The following is a 16,959-nucleotide window of genomic DNA, read 5'->3' on the forward strand; positions in this document are numbered from 1 at the left end:
TGTTGTTTGCTCATTTTTTTTTGCCCATATCTTGACTTTTAACTTTATGTTAAAGTTGGGTTCTGCTCCCAGGGTGGAGGGGGCACTGTCCCAAGCTTCAGGGTTGTTTTTTGTGTGTGTGGAACTGCTTTCAGAGCTAGCTCTGGGGGTCTGTAAGTTTTCTGTTCTTCCAAGATAGTATTATCTAAGGAGAGATGTGTTTACTACTCTCCTGGTCTGTGCTCTGGTCTGTGAGTGACCACAAAAACTCTTTTTCACCCTGGAACTGTGACAGAGCAAAGACTCTGGAGGACCAACATGGATCCTCTCCACAAAGCCCTTAAGTGGTGGGTTCAGAGAAGCCACTGGTTCACCAGCAAAGCATTTCCCCAGCCTCCTCCCTGGGGCATTCCTGATGGGAGGCGTCCCATATTGATTATTAAAGCCCAGGTCATAGTTCCAGAGTGGAGAGGAATGCTTATGGTTGCCCATGAGGGAGTAGGGACCCTGCAGGGGAGCTGCAAAGGAGCAGGAAGCACCAAAGGCGTCATTCCCAAAGGTGCTCCCCAGCCCCCTCACCCCACTCTCTTTTTGGGTGCTGAGCTTCTTAAGAGGAGGGACTGTCTTGTTTTCTCATGATGCCAGCTTAACCTGGTACACAGTAAGCGATTAACGAATGCCCTGTCTGTCCTTGTCACCCATTCCAGAGTGGGTTCTTGATGCCTCGTGTTCTCTCCAACCCTTCAGCTTTAAGCTGCTCCTCCAGGCCCCCTTGTTTCATCTCCTCTGCTCTAGGACTGAGGGTGACACGCACTCCCCCTACCCCCCCTCCTGGCAGCGGCTCCCTCCCTCCTCCCAGGCAGATGGTGACTGCCACGACTCACCTGGTTCTTGGTCTTCAGGGACTCCATCTCCTGGACAAATTTGTCAGTCAGCTCCTTGATCTTCTCGGTGTAGTTCATGTCCTTCAGCCGCAGCTGGTACTCGTTCTCCATCTTCAGCTCTTCCACTCGAGTCTTCAGCTCCAGCATGATCTGGGCCTGTGGTGGGAGAGAGTGCAGTGTTAGGAGGGCCCTGTCTGGGGCCAGTGAGGAGCAGCAGGTACCCAACCCTAAAGGCCTAGAGTGGCCGGTGAGCTAAGCTGGGCACGTCTATCTGTGCCCCACATCACCCACACCCAGCTCCTGCCTTCTGTCCTCCACTCTCTTCTCATGAGCTGGTATCCCCTCCCTCACACCAGACTGACGATAAGCTCGACCAGGGACAGCTTCCTTCTGGGTCCCTGTCTGGGTCCAGTTCAGGGCCTGGCTTGTGGCAGATGCTCAGCAGGTATTTTTGATTGGGTGGGGAAGTGAGGCCCCGAGGCTGGAGGGGGATGATCCCCGACCCCCCAAGCACAGAACCTCACACTCTGTACACTGGCATTCTGTGACCAGGAGCAGAACAGACCGAAAGAGAGGCCAGGTCCCATCTCTTCTGGACGGTCACTTTTCAAAGATTTGCCTCCCATGTTCCCTATGTTCGCGAGTTCACTGACCAAGGACTGTGTGGCTGCTTTATCCCAGCCCCAGCCCCAGCCCCAGCAGGTTTTCCCATAGAACACAGCTTTATGCCTAATGAAGGATGAGAAAACTGGCCTAAGGTTGGGGCCATGGTACAAATGACATTCAGTGCCTTTCTTGGACAGCACTTTCATAGGTGTACTTTTGAAAACAGAGGCCGGTTCCTTGGCGTCATAGGAACTGGCTATTTTTTAAAATTATTTTTTCATTTGTTATTAAATTACTTTTTCATTTAATAAGTATTTATTTTCCCTTCCTCCTACCCTGAGAGAAAAAAACAATCCAAGCTAAACACTTGTAAGAAATATGTATAGTTAACAAAACAAATCCTTCCATCCTCCTTCCATTATAAAGCTTCATGGAGGCTCTATGCAGCTTTGTTTTCCAAGAGTCTTGGAAAAAGGGGAGGAAGTTGTCCTGCCAACATCCACACCCGTTCCTGGGCAGAGGATTCAAGGGTCCTGTCATTCTGGGGGGGAGCCATCTAGAACCACTGCTGCTCTGCGTCCCCTGCAGAGTCCTGCCTAGCTCTCATCCATGGCCCTGGCTTCTCTTTCTGCTGAGCCTCTCCTAGTATGCTACTTGGCTGTGTGCCTATGGCTTCAGTGGCATTTCAAAAGCAGCCAGTTCTGAGCCCCGGATGCCCAGGACAGGGTGGGAGCCCTGTGTGTGGCAGCCTCCTCGCACAGGGTGAGGCTCTCCATGGCAGCTCAGGCATGCTTGTCGTAAAGAAGGCTGCTCTGTTCTAAATGCCCCACCGCAGTGTAACATGACCTTTCGATGCTGCCTTTATAGGACATGCTTACCCTTCCTAAATTCTCACTTCTCTCTGGCACCCAGGGATCTCGGAAATTTCAGAGAAAGCACTCAGGCTCCTCCTGGCAGTTTGTACAATACACATATATTCCTGCACATACTACATATATCATGTGTATACATGTGTGCATAGACAGACATAAATGCAGACACAGATATATACATAGATATGTACGTGTCACTTTCTTAAAACTAAATAAACAACAAAATAGTATATCCAGTCCTGATGTGCAGATTGGGTGTGAACACTCACCCTAATCATTGAATCACTGGCCTATCCAAAGCCAGTCAGTCTGGCTCCAGGATGCCCCTGCCTGTTCGGGTACACCAGCACCTAAGATGGGGATGTGTTGCCTCTGGCCAATTTGTGAGGCTCTGCCCTCACCACCAAGGGGACTGCAGTGGGAATCCTCATGCCAATGAGATCCTAGCTCCTGGGGACCCTCCCATGTCCTGCTGCAGAGGGCTCATGCTTGTGCTCAACCTCTGTCCCCAAGAAAGTATCCAGGAGTGTGCACAAGGGACAAATGGAGAAGATCTGAGCCCCAGCCCCTACCTTCTCTTCCATGTCTGTCTTAGTGACCAGCACCTCCTCGGCAAAGCCCACTTCCCGTTCTCTCTTGACACCCCGGCCATCCTTATCATAGACCTTCCAGGTGATGAGGCAGCCATCCTCAGCACTGGTCAGCAGAAATTGGTCATCGAATGTAATGGTCATCTAAGGAAGGAAGGATTGGGAATGTAGAAGTCACGTGGATCAGGGTCTACAAGGGCAGTGGAGGTCACACTTCTCAGTCATGTCCTGTCTTAAATCTCTCCTAGAAAACCAGGACACCCTGACCTTTGAATGACAAGGGAATTCCTGTCCCGAGTACCAATCAAGGAGAGGGGGAGGGTGGGGCAGGAGCAGGCTCTCAGTGGCCGTCTTCAGCTTCTTGTCTCTAAACAAGGGAATATCCTCTTTGGAAGCCAGAAAGCAGAGCATTCCCAAGTACATACGGCCGTCCCAGACTGACTGTCCAGTAGGCTTCACCTGAGGCTAGTCAGCTCTACAGGAAGGGGAAAAGAGAAGAGCAGCAGCAGCTCATCAGCTCATGCCCCCATGGCTGCCCACCCTCATGTCCACAAGGAAATGCAGCACATCAGTCCTAACTCAGGCACTTAGGCACAGGTGGTCACCAATCGCTTGCCCCTTCTCCTGGTTGTGCACCCTCAGGCCCTGCCCTCCCACTGTGAGAGACAGAGCTGTTCCATGAGGGAGTCTTTAGGCCCAGCTTGAGAGCCCCTTAGAAGCCCCTTACCATTTCTTTGGCTTTAAAAGACACCTGAATAATTGTTTAAACCTTTCCTACCCCGAGCCTCTCTTCGTGGGAAATAGGTCAATGAGAGATGGGAGAGTCGAGGAGGAGAGGGCAGGAGGGCCCCTCTTACCTTTGTGACAGGCCCAGCGTGTGCCTGGTACTCATTGAATTCCTTGTGCAAGGGGAGGGGGTACTTCATGGATCGGATGGTGCCCATCGAGGTGCCAACGAACACCATGCGCCCTGAGTGGGAGATGACGAGGGCTGTGTAGGTGACATCAAAGGCTGACACTTCCCGAAGCACCTGGGACACAGAGAGCTTTGCTCAGTGGCTGACCCCGTGGGAGCATCCCGCTGTGGGAGCATCTGTCCCCAGATATGTGTCTGCTGCAGCCCATTCATACAGAGTCAGCCTCCTCCCTCCTGCTGACACAGTCCTGTCCTTGGCCAGGTAATGCTGGCCAGCGTGAGGCACAGACCCTAGAGGGCAGGTGCCAGCCGCTGAGTCTTGGTTTCTTCCTCCTGACTCTAGCCCTTCACTCTCAGCAAGTGTGTGATAAAACCCTGCTCAGTGACACAGAGTTTAAAGGGGAGTGGCAGAGAAGGAGAAAGAAGAGGAGTCAGAAAACTGTTCTAGGGAGAAGACACAGCAACTCTCTGTTGCCTTTCCCCACCTGCATGATGGCTCCTCAGCCTCCTTTGCTGGCTTCCTAACTGTGGGTGACCCCAAGGATCTGTCCTGGGCCCCCTTTTCTCCTTTCTATACCTCTCACCTGGGGACTTCATCAGCTTCCATGGATTCAATTTTCAACTCTAAACAGATGAATTTCATATCTATACATCTATCCGACAGGCCCTAACCTCTCTTCTGAGCCCCAGTTTGGCACCACTAACTGCCTACTGGACAGCTCAAATGGCATGTCCCTCGGTCATCTCAAACTCAACATGTCCAGGACTGACATCTTCATCTTTCCCCCCCAAGCCCTCTTCTCTTCTCAACTTTCCAATGGCTGTTGAAAGCACCACCATCCTCTCCAGGATGCTCTCTGACTCTACTCCTGTACTCTCTCTACAAAAGCCTGAAGAAACCTCTCTGCCCCCTCCACCTCTGTGGACCCTCTCTCTGGTTGGCTGGCTCCTCCCAGAACCTCCATGTTAAGCAGACGGCCCAGGCCAGGCAGATCTTCATTCCTCTCCAGGCTGTACACCTGGCTTCCTGCCTCTGCTTTCTAGCCTGTGTCCCTGGTTAAGGACCTTCATTTCTCCCTTTTTTACCACACTCTTTTTAAAAAAAATGGTTTTTTTTTTTGATGTGCTGTTTTCTCTATTAGAAGATAAGGTCCTTGAGGACAGGGACTGTCTTTCTGCTTGTATGTGCTTTCTAAATCAGGCTGAAGATAACTGAAAAGCCTCAGATCTACCAGTGGGTTAGGGGGGTATCTACCCCAAGTATGTGAAGACTTCCCCCAGTGGAATGGATGGATGAGAACAATTTGTTCCAATGGCCATGAAGGCAACTGGAGGCATTTGAGCAATATGTCCAGCCCATTAGAGTTACCCTCTCTGCAGGAGAGTTTGAATGCTTGTCAGTTCAGCTCAAGAAAGGGCCTTAGTCGGGGCGGCCAGGTAGCACAGCGAGTAACAGCACCGGCCCCAGTGTCAGGATTACCTGGGGATTGAATTCAGGCTCAGACACTTAGCATCCACCCAGAAACACCTGGCTGTGTAACCTTGAGCAAGTTACTTAACCCCAATTGCTTAAAAAGAAAAAAAAAAGAAAGGACCTCAGTGCCTGGTACCTTATCCTGCCAGGTGATCTTCAGAATCTTCCTAAGACAATTCAAGTGGAAGCGATTCAGTTTCCTGGCACAGTGCTGGTAGACTGTCCAGGTTTCACAGGCAAACAAGGAGGTCAGCACAACAGCTCTGTAGACCTTCGGCTTGGTAGTCTAATACCTCTTCTCTCTACCCTTTCCTTCAGAGCCTCCCAAACACTGAGCTAGCTCTGGCAATGTATGCCTCAACCTCATCACCTGTGTGAACATCCCTGGAAAGTATACTGCCAATGTAAGTGAATTTATCCACAGCATTCAAAATGTCTCTATTTGCTGTAACCAATCATTCCACTTATGGATGGTGGGTGTTGGCTAGTGAAGAACCTGTTTTCTTGTTCACTGTCAGGCCAAAATTAGCACAAAGGGCAGAGAATCGATCCACACTTTGTTGCACCTCAGTTTCAGAGGCTACACTGAGTGCACAATCATCTCTGAACAAAAAGTCACGTGCTGACTCTCCCTCCACCTCAGTCTTGGCTTGTAGCCTTTTCAAGTGAAATAATTTACTGTCAGTCAGTACTTGACCTTGATGCCATTTTTTTTGGTCCTCACTGAAGGCTTCTGACAACACTGCAGAAAACAACACACTAAAAAAGCACAGAAGCAAGCACACAGACTTGCTTCAGTCCACTGGTGACTGGGAAACCAGAACCTGTACAAGCACACCTTCGTGAAACTGGCATACAATACTGATGAACTTCTATGAGCAGCCACATTTTGCCATGATTTTCCCTCGAGACAGACAACATTAAAGGCCTTGGCTAGACTGACAAACATTGTATACAGACCTCTGTTCTGCTCCTGGCATTTTGCCTGGAGCTGTCAGGCAGCAAACACCATGTTGACTGTTCCGCAGCTCTTTCTTAAGTCACACTGGTTCTCAGGTAGATGACCATCTTTCAAGTGAAGGATTGGCTGATTAAGGAGGACTCTGGCAAGAATCTTGACAGCAGTGACAAAGAGAGAGACCCGCCTGTGGCTGTCACAGGACAACCTATTTCCTTGTCCTTCATATAGAAGGATGATGGAGGCATCCTTGAACTCCTGGGGGATAACCTCCTCTTGCCATATAACTTGGAAGATTTCCATCAGCTTTTGTATGAGCATTGGACCCACTACCTTGTGAATCTCTGCTGGAACAGAATCAACACCAGGCATTTTGCCATGTGAGAGGAGTCTAATGACATTCAAAATGTCTTCTTCAGTTGGAAGTTCGGCTAGAGAGAGACTGACATCAACCTGAGGTAGATAGTCAGTGGCTTCTGTATTAGCTGACAGTCTGTTGAGAAAGAACACTATGGAAGTGTTCAGAACCACCTTTCCAGGATCATGTTCTTATCAGTAATCAATGTGGCTCCATCAGCACTGAGTAGTTGAGATGCACCATAGGTCTGTGGCCCATAAATAGCCTTCAGGGCATTACAAAAGCACTTTGGGTTGTTATGATCAGCATAAAACTGAATTTCATTTGCCTTCTTACTGAGCCAAGAATCCCACATCTCTCTAAGCTTTTCTTGCACCTCACTTTTGATGGAGTTAAATGCTGCCATTTCAGAGACAGATGAACCATCCTGCTGGTAGACCCTGTAGAGTTCTCGTTTTTTCATTCAATAGCTTTTGAATTCCTCCATAATTTTCATTAAACCAAAGCTGATGTTTGCAAGTGTTCTGGCCCAGATGAGTGTGGTTCCGGACATGACGTTTCTGAAAGCTGCCCATCCCTTTTCTGCTCCACTGTTGCCAACAGTGTGTTGGGTTAGCTGTCCCTCCAAGTCAGTGATATAAGCTGCTCACATGGAGAGAAGTGCTCTAATCTGCTGTTGCTGAGTGTTGTGATAGTTTCCATGCTTTGAGGCCCCCTCTTCTGTCGAATGTAAATGTTTAGCTCGGAGAGGATGAGTCTGGCTACATCATCCATCATCCCCCTCACTCACATCCTGTCTGTCTCTTCTTCTTACAATGACAGTCAGTTAAATGCTAATGTTTGCTGCGAGGGTGTATCCATGAAATTCTGTTGTCTTTAGGTAAATGGAAGGCAGCGTTGGTGGTGAGAACAAGTCTTCACTAGTAAGTGACCACTGCCGCTGCTGTTGCTGTTTCTGACTCCATTCCTCCCAAGGACTCCCCATCATGTCTGGCATTCTGTGCCTACTCTGGCGTTAGTCACCCAGGAGTATAGTGCTCTTTCAGTACACTTATGATGAGGATCACCAGGCCTTTATAAAAGGTCTCTTTGGCCTCATCAGGGCTTGTCATGGTGGGGATGTGTGCACTGATGATGGTGACGTGGTGCTTTTCTACAAGCGGTGATCACGTTGTCATGAGCCCGGCGTTCACTCCTTTTGGTGGGCATACTTGCTTGTGGCCTAGATTGGCTTCACGACGATCCCCATCACTGTAGCCACTTCAGAAAAATGTGTATCTATCTCTGACTTCAGTAAACTGGCCTCCATCTGCCAGACCTGTGTAACTTGGGCCGCCGTATGGATGTGTTACCTTAGAGTTCTTTTGGAACGAGAGCTGTCTGTCTTTCATTTCACATGGTCCATACATGTATGAACATTCCACGTACCATTGGTGAGTGGAGTTCTCTTCACAAAAGTTTCTGTGTTGTGATGGGAGGGCAGAATCTCCACCTTCTGAGGTCAGCAGGCTGCGGCTGAATGAAGCAGACAAATTTTAGGGCATCTTTTCTAGACCCTTACTTCTGATAGAAGGGGAGCAATGCTGCTCAGACACCCAGGGGGCTGCCAGATCCCACTGCTGCTTTGGTCCAGTGAGAAGACAGCCATATGGCCTGGGCTGCCTGTGTGCAGGATCGTGACTACAGCTCCTGATGTCCAGCTCCCACCTGCTGCCCCATCACTAGCCTGGTGCCACAGACTTTGAGATACGTCAAACAGTAAGATAGTAAAATAGTAACAAAGTAAAAGTAACGAATAATAAAATGATAAAAATTGTAAAAATCATTGAATAGTAAAATAATAAAATAACAAAACAGTAAAATGGTACAAGTGCTGCCTTTTGACTTGAGCCTAGACTGGATTTAAGTGAGGCAGAGCTGTGTGAAATCATCAGCCTCGCTCTCTCTTCCAGTCACTGAAACCCAGGGCCAAGACAGAAGTCGAGATGACTGGGAAGATCTCTGGATACAGTGGGTGATCTTGGTGTCTTTGGTGTCTGATGTTAAGAGCGCCTCAGCACCTGCTTCTGCCACCTTTGTGGTCCACTGAAACAAAATGTTCTCCTCCGCCCATTCTGCTAGGGGAGGTCTTCACGTGCTTGGGGCACACCCCCAATTCAGCAGAAGGTCTGAGGCCTCTCAGTTACCCTCGACCTGATTTGACCTGCCTGCTAAGATGGTTTTACTGGGATGTGGCTGCTGTGCCAGCTCTTGGAGCCACAGGTGAGAGGTGGGTAGCGGGTGGAACACCAAAGGTGGAGAAGTAGCCTTGAAAAGCTCAGCAAGGCCCCATACCAGAGGGGCTAGTCCTCCCTGAGCACCCCATACATCCTACAACAGTTAGCTATTGACTGGCTCAGGGATGGGCCTCTGGTTGCCCTTACACAGTAAGATGTGCTCGAAGGAATAGTCAAGTCAAGGATCAGTCATGAAAAGCATACTTCTGGCATCAGAGAACAGAGCCAGTATAGAAGAAGGAGACAGCTCTTGAAAAAGAATTGTTCCTCACCCTCCTCTTTACACCCCATCAATCCTGCTATCTTGCAGGTGAACTAATTGCCTAGTAGAAGAAAATCAGTGGTGCAGTAGATTGAGTGCTGGGCCTGGAGTCAGGAAAACCTGAGTTGAAATCCAGCATCAGATACTTACTAGTTGTAATATGACTTTGGGAATGTCATTAAACCTCTGTCTGCCTCAGTCTCCTCAACTGTAAAATGGGGATAATAATAGCACCTATCTCTCTATCACCTAACTCTCAGGGTTGTTGTGAGGCTCAAGTGAGATAATATTTGCAAAGTACTTAGCATAGTGCCTGGAACATAGTAGATGTTTATTATTTATTATTCATAATATTTATTATTCATACATGTTTGCTCTCCTTGTTCTCTTTACCCAGAATAGAGAAGGCTTTGCGAGTCAAGGCACAAGACTGGAGAAGCTTTGTGAATTTAGAGGTAGCCCTGGCAAGTAGGAATTGAGCTGTGGAGAAGAACATGGCCAGGAATCTCAGCAGAGACTGCATTAGGGGAACCTCATGAAGACACGAGGAGAAGGAAAAGGACATTGTGTTCCTGCAGTTGGAGGTGTGAGTTTCCAGGGCTGGGTGTGTTTCCTGTGTGTGCACCTCTCTATTCTTATATTCTATATGTGTGTCCATTCTTCCCACTGATGTTGTGTGGGGTGGGAAGAGAGTGTCCTAGGGTTATACAGGGAATGATTTGTTTCTATTTTTCATGCTACCCCATTTCAGTAAATATCTTTGCTTGGAGTCAACTGCATCATCTGGCCAATTACTAAAGGTAAACACATCAGTGGGGGCTCATGAGTTAAATTTTGAGGAATGCAACCCCACAGAGCAGCACTTTTTAAACTGCGACTTGTGAACCCATATAGGTTCAAGACCCACAGTTTAAGAAGCACTAAAGGGGTCATGAGTGGAAAAAGTTTAAGAAGACTTGCCATAGAATACCTTGAACCTTCAAATAGTTGCCCTTCTGGGGTGCCAACCTGCCAGCATGCATTGGGAGGATAGTTCAAGAGGGTGTTCTATCCTGTATGGGTTTTATCTGGGATATATTTGGGGTCCCCTATTTACTTACAGGAACCCACCAAAGAGATTTCCAGTCTGAGATTTTCATCCACAATACCAGCTGGTGAACCATGAATGTCTGGTATCCTGTTCCTTTGGTTCTGCCCTAGCCCTTCTCCCAATGTTACAGTCCTGCTCACCGAAGAGTCTGCAATCTCCTTGAGGGTCTGGTCAGATCCAACAGCAAAAATGATTTTAGAGTCAGGAGAGATGCCCACGCAGTTGTAGCTGCAGGATTTGAGCACGCACTCAGTCTCCCTCTTCCCTGAGGAGAGGTTCCACTCATACACGGCGCCATCTGTTCCACAGGAAATCAACTTGCTGTCATCCAAATTCCATGCAACCGACTTGATCTGGAAGAGAGCAAAGATTAATCCTGGTGAAGAGCTACAGACTTGGAAAATTCAGTTTAGCCAACATTTATTGAATCCTACAAGGCACTGGGTGGGGGGTATGCAAGAAAAAAAAGGAATGAGATCCTTCCCACCCACAAGAGCTCTTTGGAACATATACCCTCTACACCCATAAGAAAATTCAAGCTTAACTGATGTAAACCAATTGCTGTAATGAAAACACCTAAAAGCTGCCTTAGTTGGCAAATGCTTGACTTGTTTGCCAAGTGTAGAGATAAGGTAACCAAGGGCAGTGCCAGTTTAAGATGGAAACTCCCCTGTAAAACCATACAGAAAAGATCACTGGGTGGTGGAGATGGCCTCATCAAATAGAGAGAAGCAGTAAGGAAAACAGAAAGAAGAAAAACAAATGGCTGAGACCCCCTAAGGGAAAGTCACCCCCAGGACATTTATGGATGAAAAATGGAAGGGAGACAACGAACAGAAGAAAGTTCTGCAATATGGCGTCTTGTTTCTCCATCAAGGGCAGAGAAATCACTGCCCTAGGACTGGGAGTGGTGCAGTCCTAGACATGTTTGTGGAGGAGTTTGAAAATGTGATAAAGGGAACAAAGATGGAAAAAGCTGCTGGATTAGGTCAAGTATAGAGAGAACTGTGAGGTTACAGAGGGCTTCATAACATGTCTGAGAGGAAAGGGGATACCAAAAGTGTGTGTGTGTGTGTGTGTATGGGGGGGTGAATCTCAGGCCTGATCAATACAATTCAAGTGAAAGGCAAACAAAGGAACACAAAAACCCAGTAACTTATGAATCTACTCTCCTATCAATGGAAAATGTTTAGTACGCGTGCATCAGGGGCATCCTTGACGAGGGTATTAAAAGCACTTGTGTGTGCATGTGCCTATGTGTGTGGAGTTGATTAGACTTCTGACCATCTGATTTCCCTCCTGCCCCATTCCAGTTGATGAAACTATCAGAGAGAGAAGACTATGACAGAGATGAGGAGGTGTTACAGTATTAAAAAGAATGTAAAGAGGCAAGCTTTCTCCCAAATATATTTCAATTGATAACTTTTTAAACTTTGCCTAGATTTCCTCTTAAATCCCTGTCCTTTTCCATCCCAGAAAGCCATCCCTTGTGCAACAGTTTTTGTTGTGCATGCCTAAATCACAAAAGATAGAGGCACCCATGCAGGAGGCACCAGGGATCTGTTTCTAGGAGAAGACATCCCACGTGGTTGAGAGCAGGCTTCTTCCTTTGGCTACACAGCCAGGACAGGCTGCATCTTTCAAGCTACCAGACTGGGAGAGTTTTGCTTTCTTTCCAGCAGTGTCTGTGAGGTGAAGGTGCAGTTTACCCACAGCATGGACACCATGCATAGGGCTACCTTGCTTCCTGCTCAACCTTTAAAGCCCTGGGGTCTCAAGAATCAGACTTGGCATTTTGGTTGGTCTTATTTGTTCACTTTGGTTCTAGGCATAGTCAGTGAAGTTCTTGGAGTGGGGATCTTGAACCATGGAGCCAGAATTGCAGACCAGATGCTACCAGTCCATCTGGGAAGCCATGAGGAGCCAGGTGACTGGGATGCAAACCCAAGGGGATTTTGGACTTGGAACCTGTGGGGCCATGCTATATAGGTAATGAGGTAAGCTATGAACCAAATTCAATCTCTGGAGACTGGGGTGATTGTAAGGGAGGATTATGCCTCACAGGTATTAGGGGGATATTTATATTTCTTTCTGCTACACCTCTGAAGTAAATGTTCCTTGGTAAAAGCTGATCTGACCGTTAAGTGGTTGAATGGAACTAGGGTGCAGGAGACCCCTAAAATTGGAGGAACATAAGCCCCTTAAGCATACATACTGGTGAATCCTGGAGGAGAGGTGACTGGCTCTTAGGCAGTGAAGGCTGGGGTGGTAACCATTACATTTTAAACAAATACTTAAAAAAAATTGTAAGGGTGGGATTCATTTATTCAACCTCACTACACTTCAAAGAAGTGATTAATTAATCAATCATAGGTCTCAGCTAAGTCTGAAAAGTCCTTGAAAATCATTTGATGAAGTGAAATGATGCTAGATGGGTGATCTGTTCCAAATGGCAGAGTTTTGTTTGGGTCTCTGAATCTTGTACTAAAGCATCGAGCTGATAGAATTGGGGTGTTCCAGCAAGTGGGGAGCAGGAGAAAGTGTTCAGCAAACCTCTGAGGAAGGACCACCTGGGCTGGGGAAGGATGAGGGAAGAGAGGCTTTGGCTTCAGCCTACTGCCTTTAATCAGAGAACTGGCAGGCTCTGACAGCACCAGAGGATTCTGGGCTGCCTCTCTTCTCATCAGGCTTCAGTATGGTCCCTGGATAGCAGCAACTGATGCCAGTGTCTGAGAGCCAATTACAGACTGGACACAGTCTCATCATGCTAAGCACTCTATAATGGGGAGAAAAGGACTTCTAGCAACCTGAAACTGAGATTTACCCCATCACCACATGGGCTCTCTAAGCCCGAGCCCCATCTGCCATGGATTCTGTGCATATTTGTGGCAGACAATGTCACAGACAGTGGGATAGTTTGTCTTTTACTGTACCCCCTTTTCTAAAAGCTGCTTAAGGATGGCTAACTAAAATGACTTTTAACTGATGATATCAGGACGAAGCTCTCAAGTCGGGGCTGGGGTCAATGGAATTAGAGAATCCCTCCCAACTCCTCTGTGAGACCCAGATAATCCTGAGAGGGTCATCTTTACCACCCTGCTCCCTAATTGCCTGAAGTGTAGTCTTGCTCTGGGGTCCTGAGATTCAGTCTGTGAGGACAGAAGTTAGGACAAGAATCTACAGAAAGAAAGAAAAATATCGGTAAAGCCTAACAGCCCTGATGTATCCAATGTTCCATATCCATGGATTGAGTGTGAAGCATCCATCTTCTTTTTTGGAGCCAATCTTTTTTTTTTTTTGCATCATTCGGTTTGGATTGTTAAATTTTCTTCCTATTTACATTGTTGTAGTCGATTTCTTGTTGTTCAGTTATTTCAGGCATGTCCAACTTTTTGTGACCCCATTTGGGGTTTTCTTGGCAAAGATACTGAAATGGTCTGCCATTTTCTTCTCCAACTCACTTCACAGATGAGGAAACTGAGGCAAACAAGGTTAGTGACTTGACCAGGGTCACACAGTCAAGTGTCAGGTCTATTTTGAACTCAGATCTTCCTTATTGCAGGCCCAGTGCTCTATCCACTGTGCCACCTAGTTGCCCATTGTGGTCACTATGGATATTGTTTTCCTGGTTCTGCTTTACTGCACTTTGCATCAGTTCATGCATTTCTGTATTCATCATGTTCACTGTTTCTTCCATTACATTCATGTTATTTGTTTGGTTTCCAGTTACTTGATAACCACAGAAAGTGCTGCATTTTGGGGCACATAGAACCTTTCTTTTTGTCAATGTCCTTTTTTTTTGGGTAAAAACAGATCTTTTATGCAAGTTCCAAACAATGTCAATCAATACTATTTTCCTTTATGTCTGCTTTACATTTTCATCAATATTTTAAAAAAATATGACTTCTTGTATCAGGTGGCCAACTGTCCCCTGGAAAAACATTCTTCGCCTTTTTCAATAAAGATGATTTTGGATTCTGGAATAAAATTTGATCATTTCATGACTTCTGTGTACTGAACCACTCCCAATCTGCCTAGCAGTGGACATGCCCAGCAGTATATGCCTAGTATATATGCCTAGCAGTGTGGACTCTCTGGGTCAGAAAAGGGTATGGATATGTCATACTTTATTTACATAATTAAAAATTGCTTTCCAGAATTAGACCAATTCACAGCTCCACCAACAATGCATTAGCATGCCTGTTTCTAAGCAGGTTTGCTGGGTATGACATGAAACTTCAGAGCTGTTTTGGTCTGCATTTCTATTATTCTTAGTGAACTGGAACATTCTTTTGTGTAGTTGTCAATAGCTTTCTATCCTCCTCTATCCTTTGACCACTTATCTATTGAAGAATGGCTTTTGATCTTATATAGTTCTGTTAGTTGTCTATATATCTAGAATATTAAACCCTTATCAGAGATATTTGATCCAAATACTTTTCCTCAGTCAACCACTCTTTTTCTTATGCTAGATGTATTAATCTTGTTCATGCAAAAGCTTTTCTAACATAAAGCCAGAATTATCTCTTTTGTAATTGTCTCCATTCCTTACTTGGTTAATAATACATCTCCTCTTCAGAGCTGTGCAAAGGATATGATGTACTTCTTCTTTTTCTCTTTTTAAAAAATCAATAATTGGGGCGGCCAGGTAGCACAGCGAGTGAGAGCACCGGCTCCAGTGTCGGGATGACCTAGAGATTGAATCCCGGGCTCAGACACTCAGCACCACACCCAGAAATAATTGGCCCTGTAACCTTGAGCAAGTTACTTAACCCCGATTGCTTAAAAAAAAAATTAATAATTAATTTACTTTTAGTTTTCAACATCCACTTTTATCTTCTCATTTTTTCATGGCATGATCTTTTCTATTCAGGCTACATAGGATCCCTATTCATTTAATTCATTGTGGACTATTGTGTGAAATGCTGGTCTAAACCTAATTTATGCCAGATTGCTTTCTAGTTCTAAAAGGAGTTCTTTCCAAGGTAATTTATGGTTTTGAATTTACTGAACACTGGCTTACTGAGTTTCATTATTTCTGCCTCTTCATTCTCTTGTCTGTTCCAGTGACTGACTTTTCTGTTTTTTAACTAGTACCAAATGTTTTTGATGACTGCTGCTTTACAATATCATTTGAACTGAGATAAAGATTTTTTTTGTGTGTGACCAAACTTGATACAATCAGAAAGCAGCTAACCATTGGCTGGCCAAAGGCTTGACCATGTGCCTAGAGGCCATGTACAGAACAAGACATTCCATAGGGAATCTGTAGAGGAAGGAGAAAGCTCTGAGGTGCCTGAACTCTGGCAGGCAAGAAGAGAGCCCGTGACAGAAGAACCCAAACCTTGAACCTGCCTCTGTTAAGAGATATTTTCATCCTCTAGGTACGAGCCTAATGGGAGACACTGTACCTGCTAAGGAGTTGGCCCAGTTAGTCAAAGCATGAGACTGAAGGAGCTTTGTGAGCCAAAATAGAGTTAGCCCTGGTCACAGGAAGTGGAGCTGCAGAGATCAGGCCCCAGGACACCGACTGAGTGGCCTACCCAGAAAAGACACTGCCCAGAGCAGGGAGCGCTGTCAGGACATCACAAGAAGAGGAAGGATGTCAGGGCCTACAGTGCTGGACACACATGTGCCTCCTATCTGGCTGCCTCTATTAGGATGCTCTATGTGTCTGCCAATTTTTACCATGGATATCATGTGTACCTCCAGGCTTATGGGGGTGGTGGTAGATGTGTTCTGTCTTTCTTATGAAGCCATCTCAGTAAATACCTTTGCTTTGACCAACTGCATCCTCTGGCTGACTATCAAAAGTAAACACACTGACAGGAGCCCATGAGCTAGTTTATTCATGTGGTCCTGCACCAGTACCTTGACTGGATACCCCACCTGCAAGAGGCCGTGGTACGGCAGAGCACCAGACTGACGTTCCATAGTAAATCTCATCTTTACCAACCCACAATTAACTGAAAGACACAAGGGTCTACAGGACCCTCCTGTGCTTGTTTGTTGACTATTAAAAAAAATAAAGGCCTATCTCCCAACATGTGCCGTCTCTCACCTATACATCAAAATGATTTGAGATTCTGTGGGAGCAAGACAATCTTATGCACCTCTGACCCCTGATATCAGGTGAGGCATTGATAGGGAAAAGCAGGGATACTGAATGTGCTTGCCATTGTGATAAAGGAGATCAGGCAGGCCGGCAACCAACATTTATTAAGTGCCTACTGTGTGCCAGGCGCCGTGCTAAGGGCTGGGGATACAGAAAGAGGCACAAGACAGTCCCCGCCCCCGAGGAGCTCACAATCAAACAGGAGAGACAACATGTGAGCAAACATATACAAATAGGACAGGACAAATGGGGAAAAGGCATAAGAACTGAGAGGAGCGGAGGAAGACTTCCTGCGGGACATGGGAAAGGGGCCTGGGCAAGCCACATCTCGGTCACTGGCTGCAGCTCTGGGCATGAGCTAGGGAAGGCAGCGCAGGGGACAAGGGGCTCAAGAGATCAGCTGAAGGCCCCAGGGAGGCGGTGCACGGAAGGGAGAATGCCTGTTCCACTGACCCAGGAGGGCAGAACATGTGTGTGCATGCGTCTGGCAGGGAAAGGCAGGTGGCTTCAGGAAGCCCAGCTTAGCTTCGGGGTCAGGAAAAACTTCCCAACAAAGCCATGCGTCCTACAGTGGGTGAG

At 46.8% G+C, this 16,959-nt stretch overlaps 1 protein-coding gene across 1 annotated transcript in view; it reads right to left on the bottom strand.

The window, feature by feature from the left end:
* Positions 1-16,959, bottom strand: part of LOC138165441 (cilia- and flagella-associated protein 57-like) — a 55,984-nt gene that overhangs the window by 19,656 nt on the left and 19,369 nt on the right. Inside the window, exons 10-13 of the mRNA XM_069093807.1 lie at positions 10,406-10,618; positions 3,789-3,962; positions 2,914-3,075; positions 864-1,019 (exon numbers count right to left, since the gene is read on the bottom strand). Coding sequence (XP_068949908.1) covers positions 864-1,019; positions 2,914-3,075; positions 3,789-3,962; positions 10,406-10,618 — 705 coding nt within the window. The remainder of the gene's footprint in view (positions 1-863; positions 1,020-2,913; positions 3,076-3,788; positions 3,963-10,405; positions 10,619-16,959) is intronic.

This window comes from Petaurus breviceps, unplaced genomic scaffold (assembly GCF_028583685.1).
Source record: "Petaurus breviceps papuanus isolate PSGF00001 unplaced genomic scaffold, PetGlider_PUasm1.0 208, whole genome shotgun sequence".
In the NCBI taxonomy this organism is placed as follows: domain Eukaryota; kingdom Metazoa; phylum Chordata; class Mammalia; order Diprotodontia; family Petauridae; genus Petaurus; species Petaurus breviceps.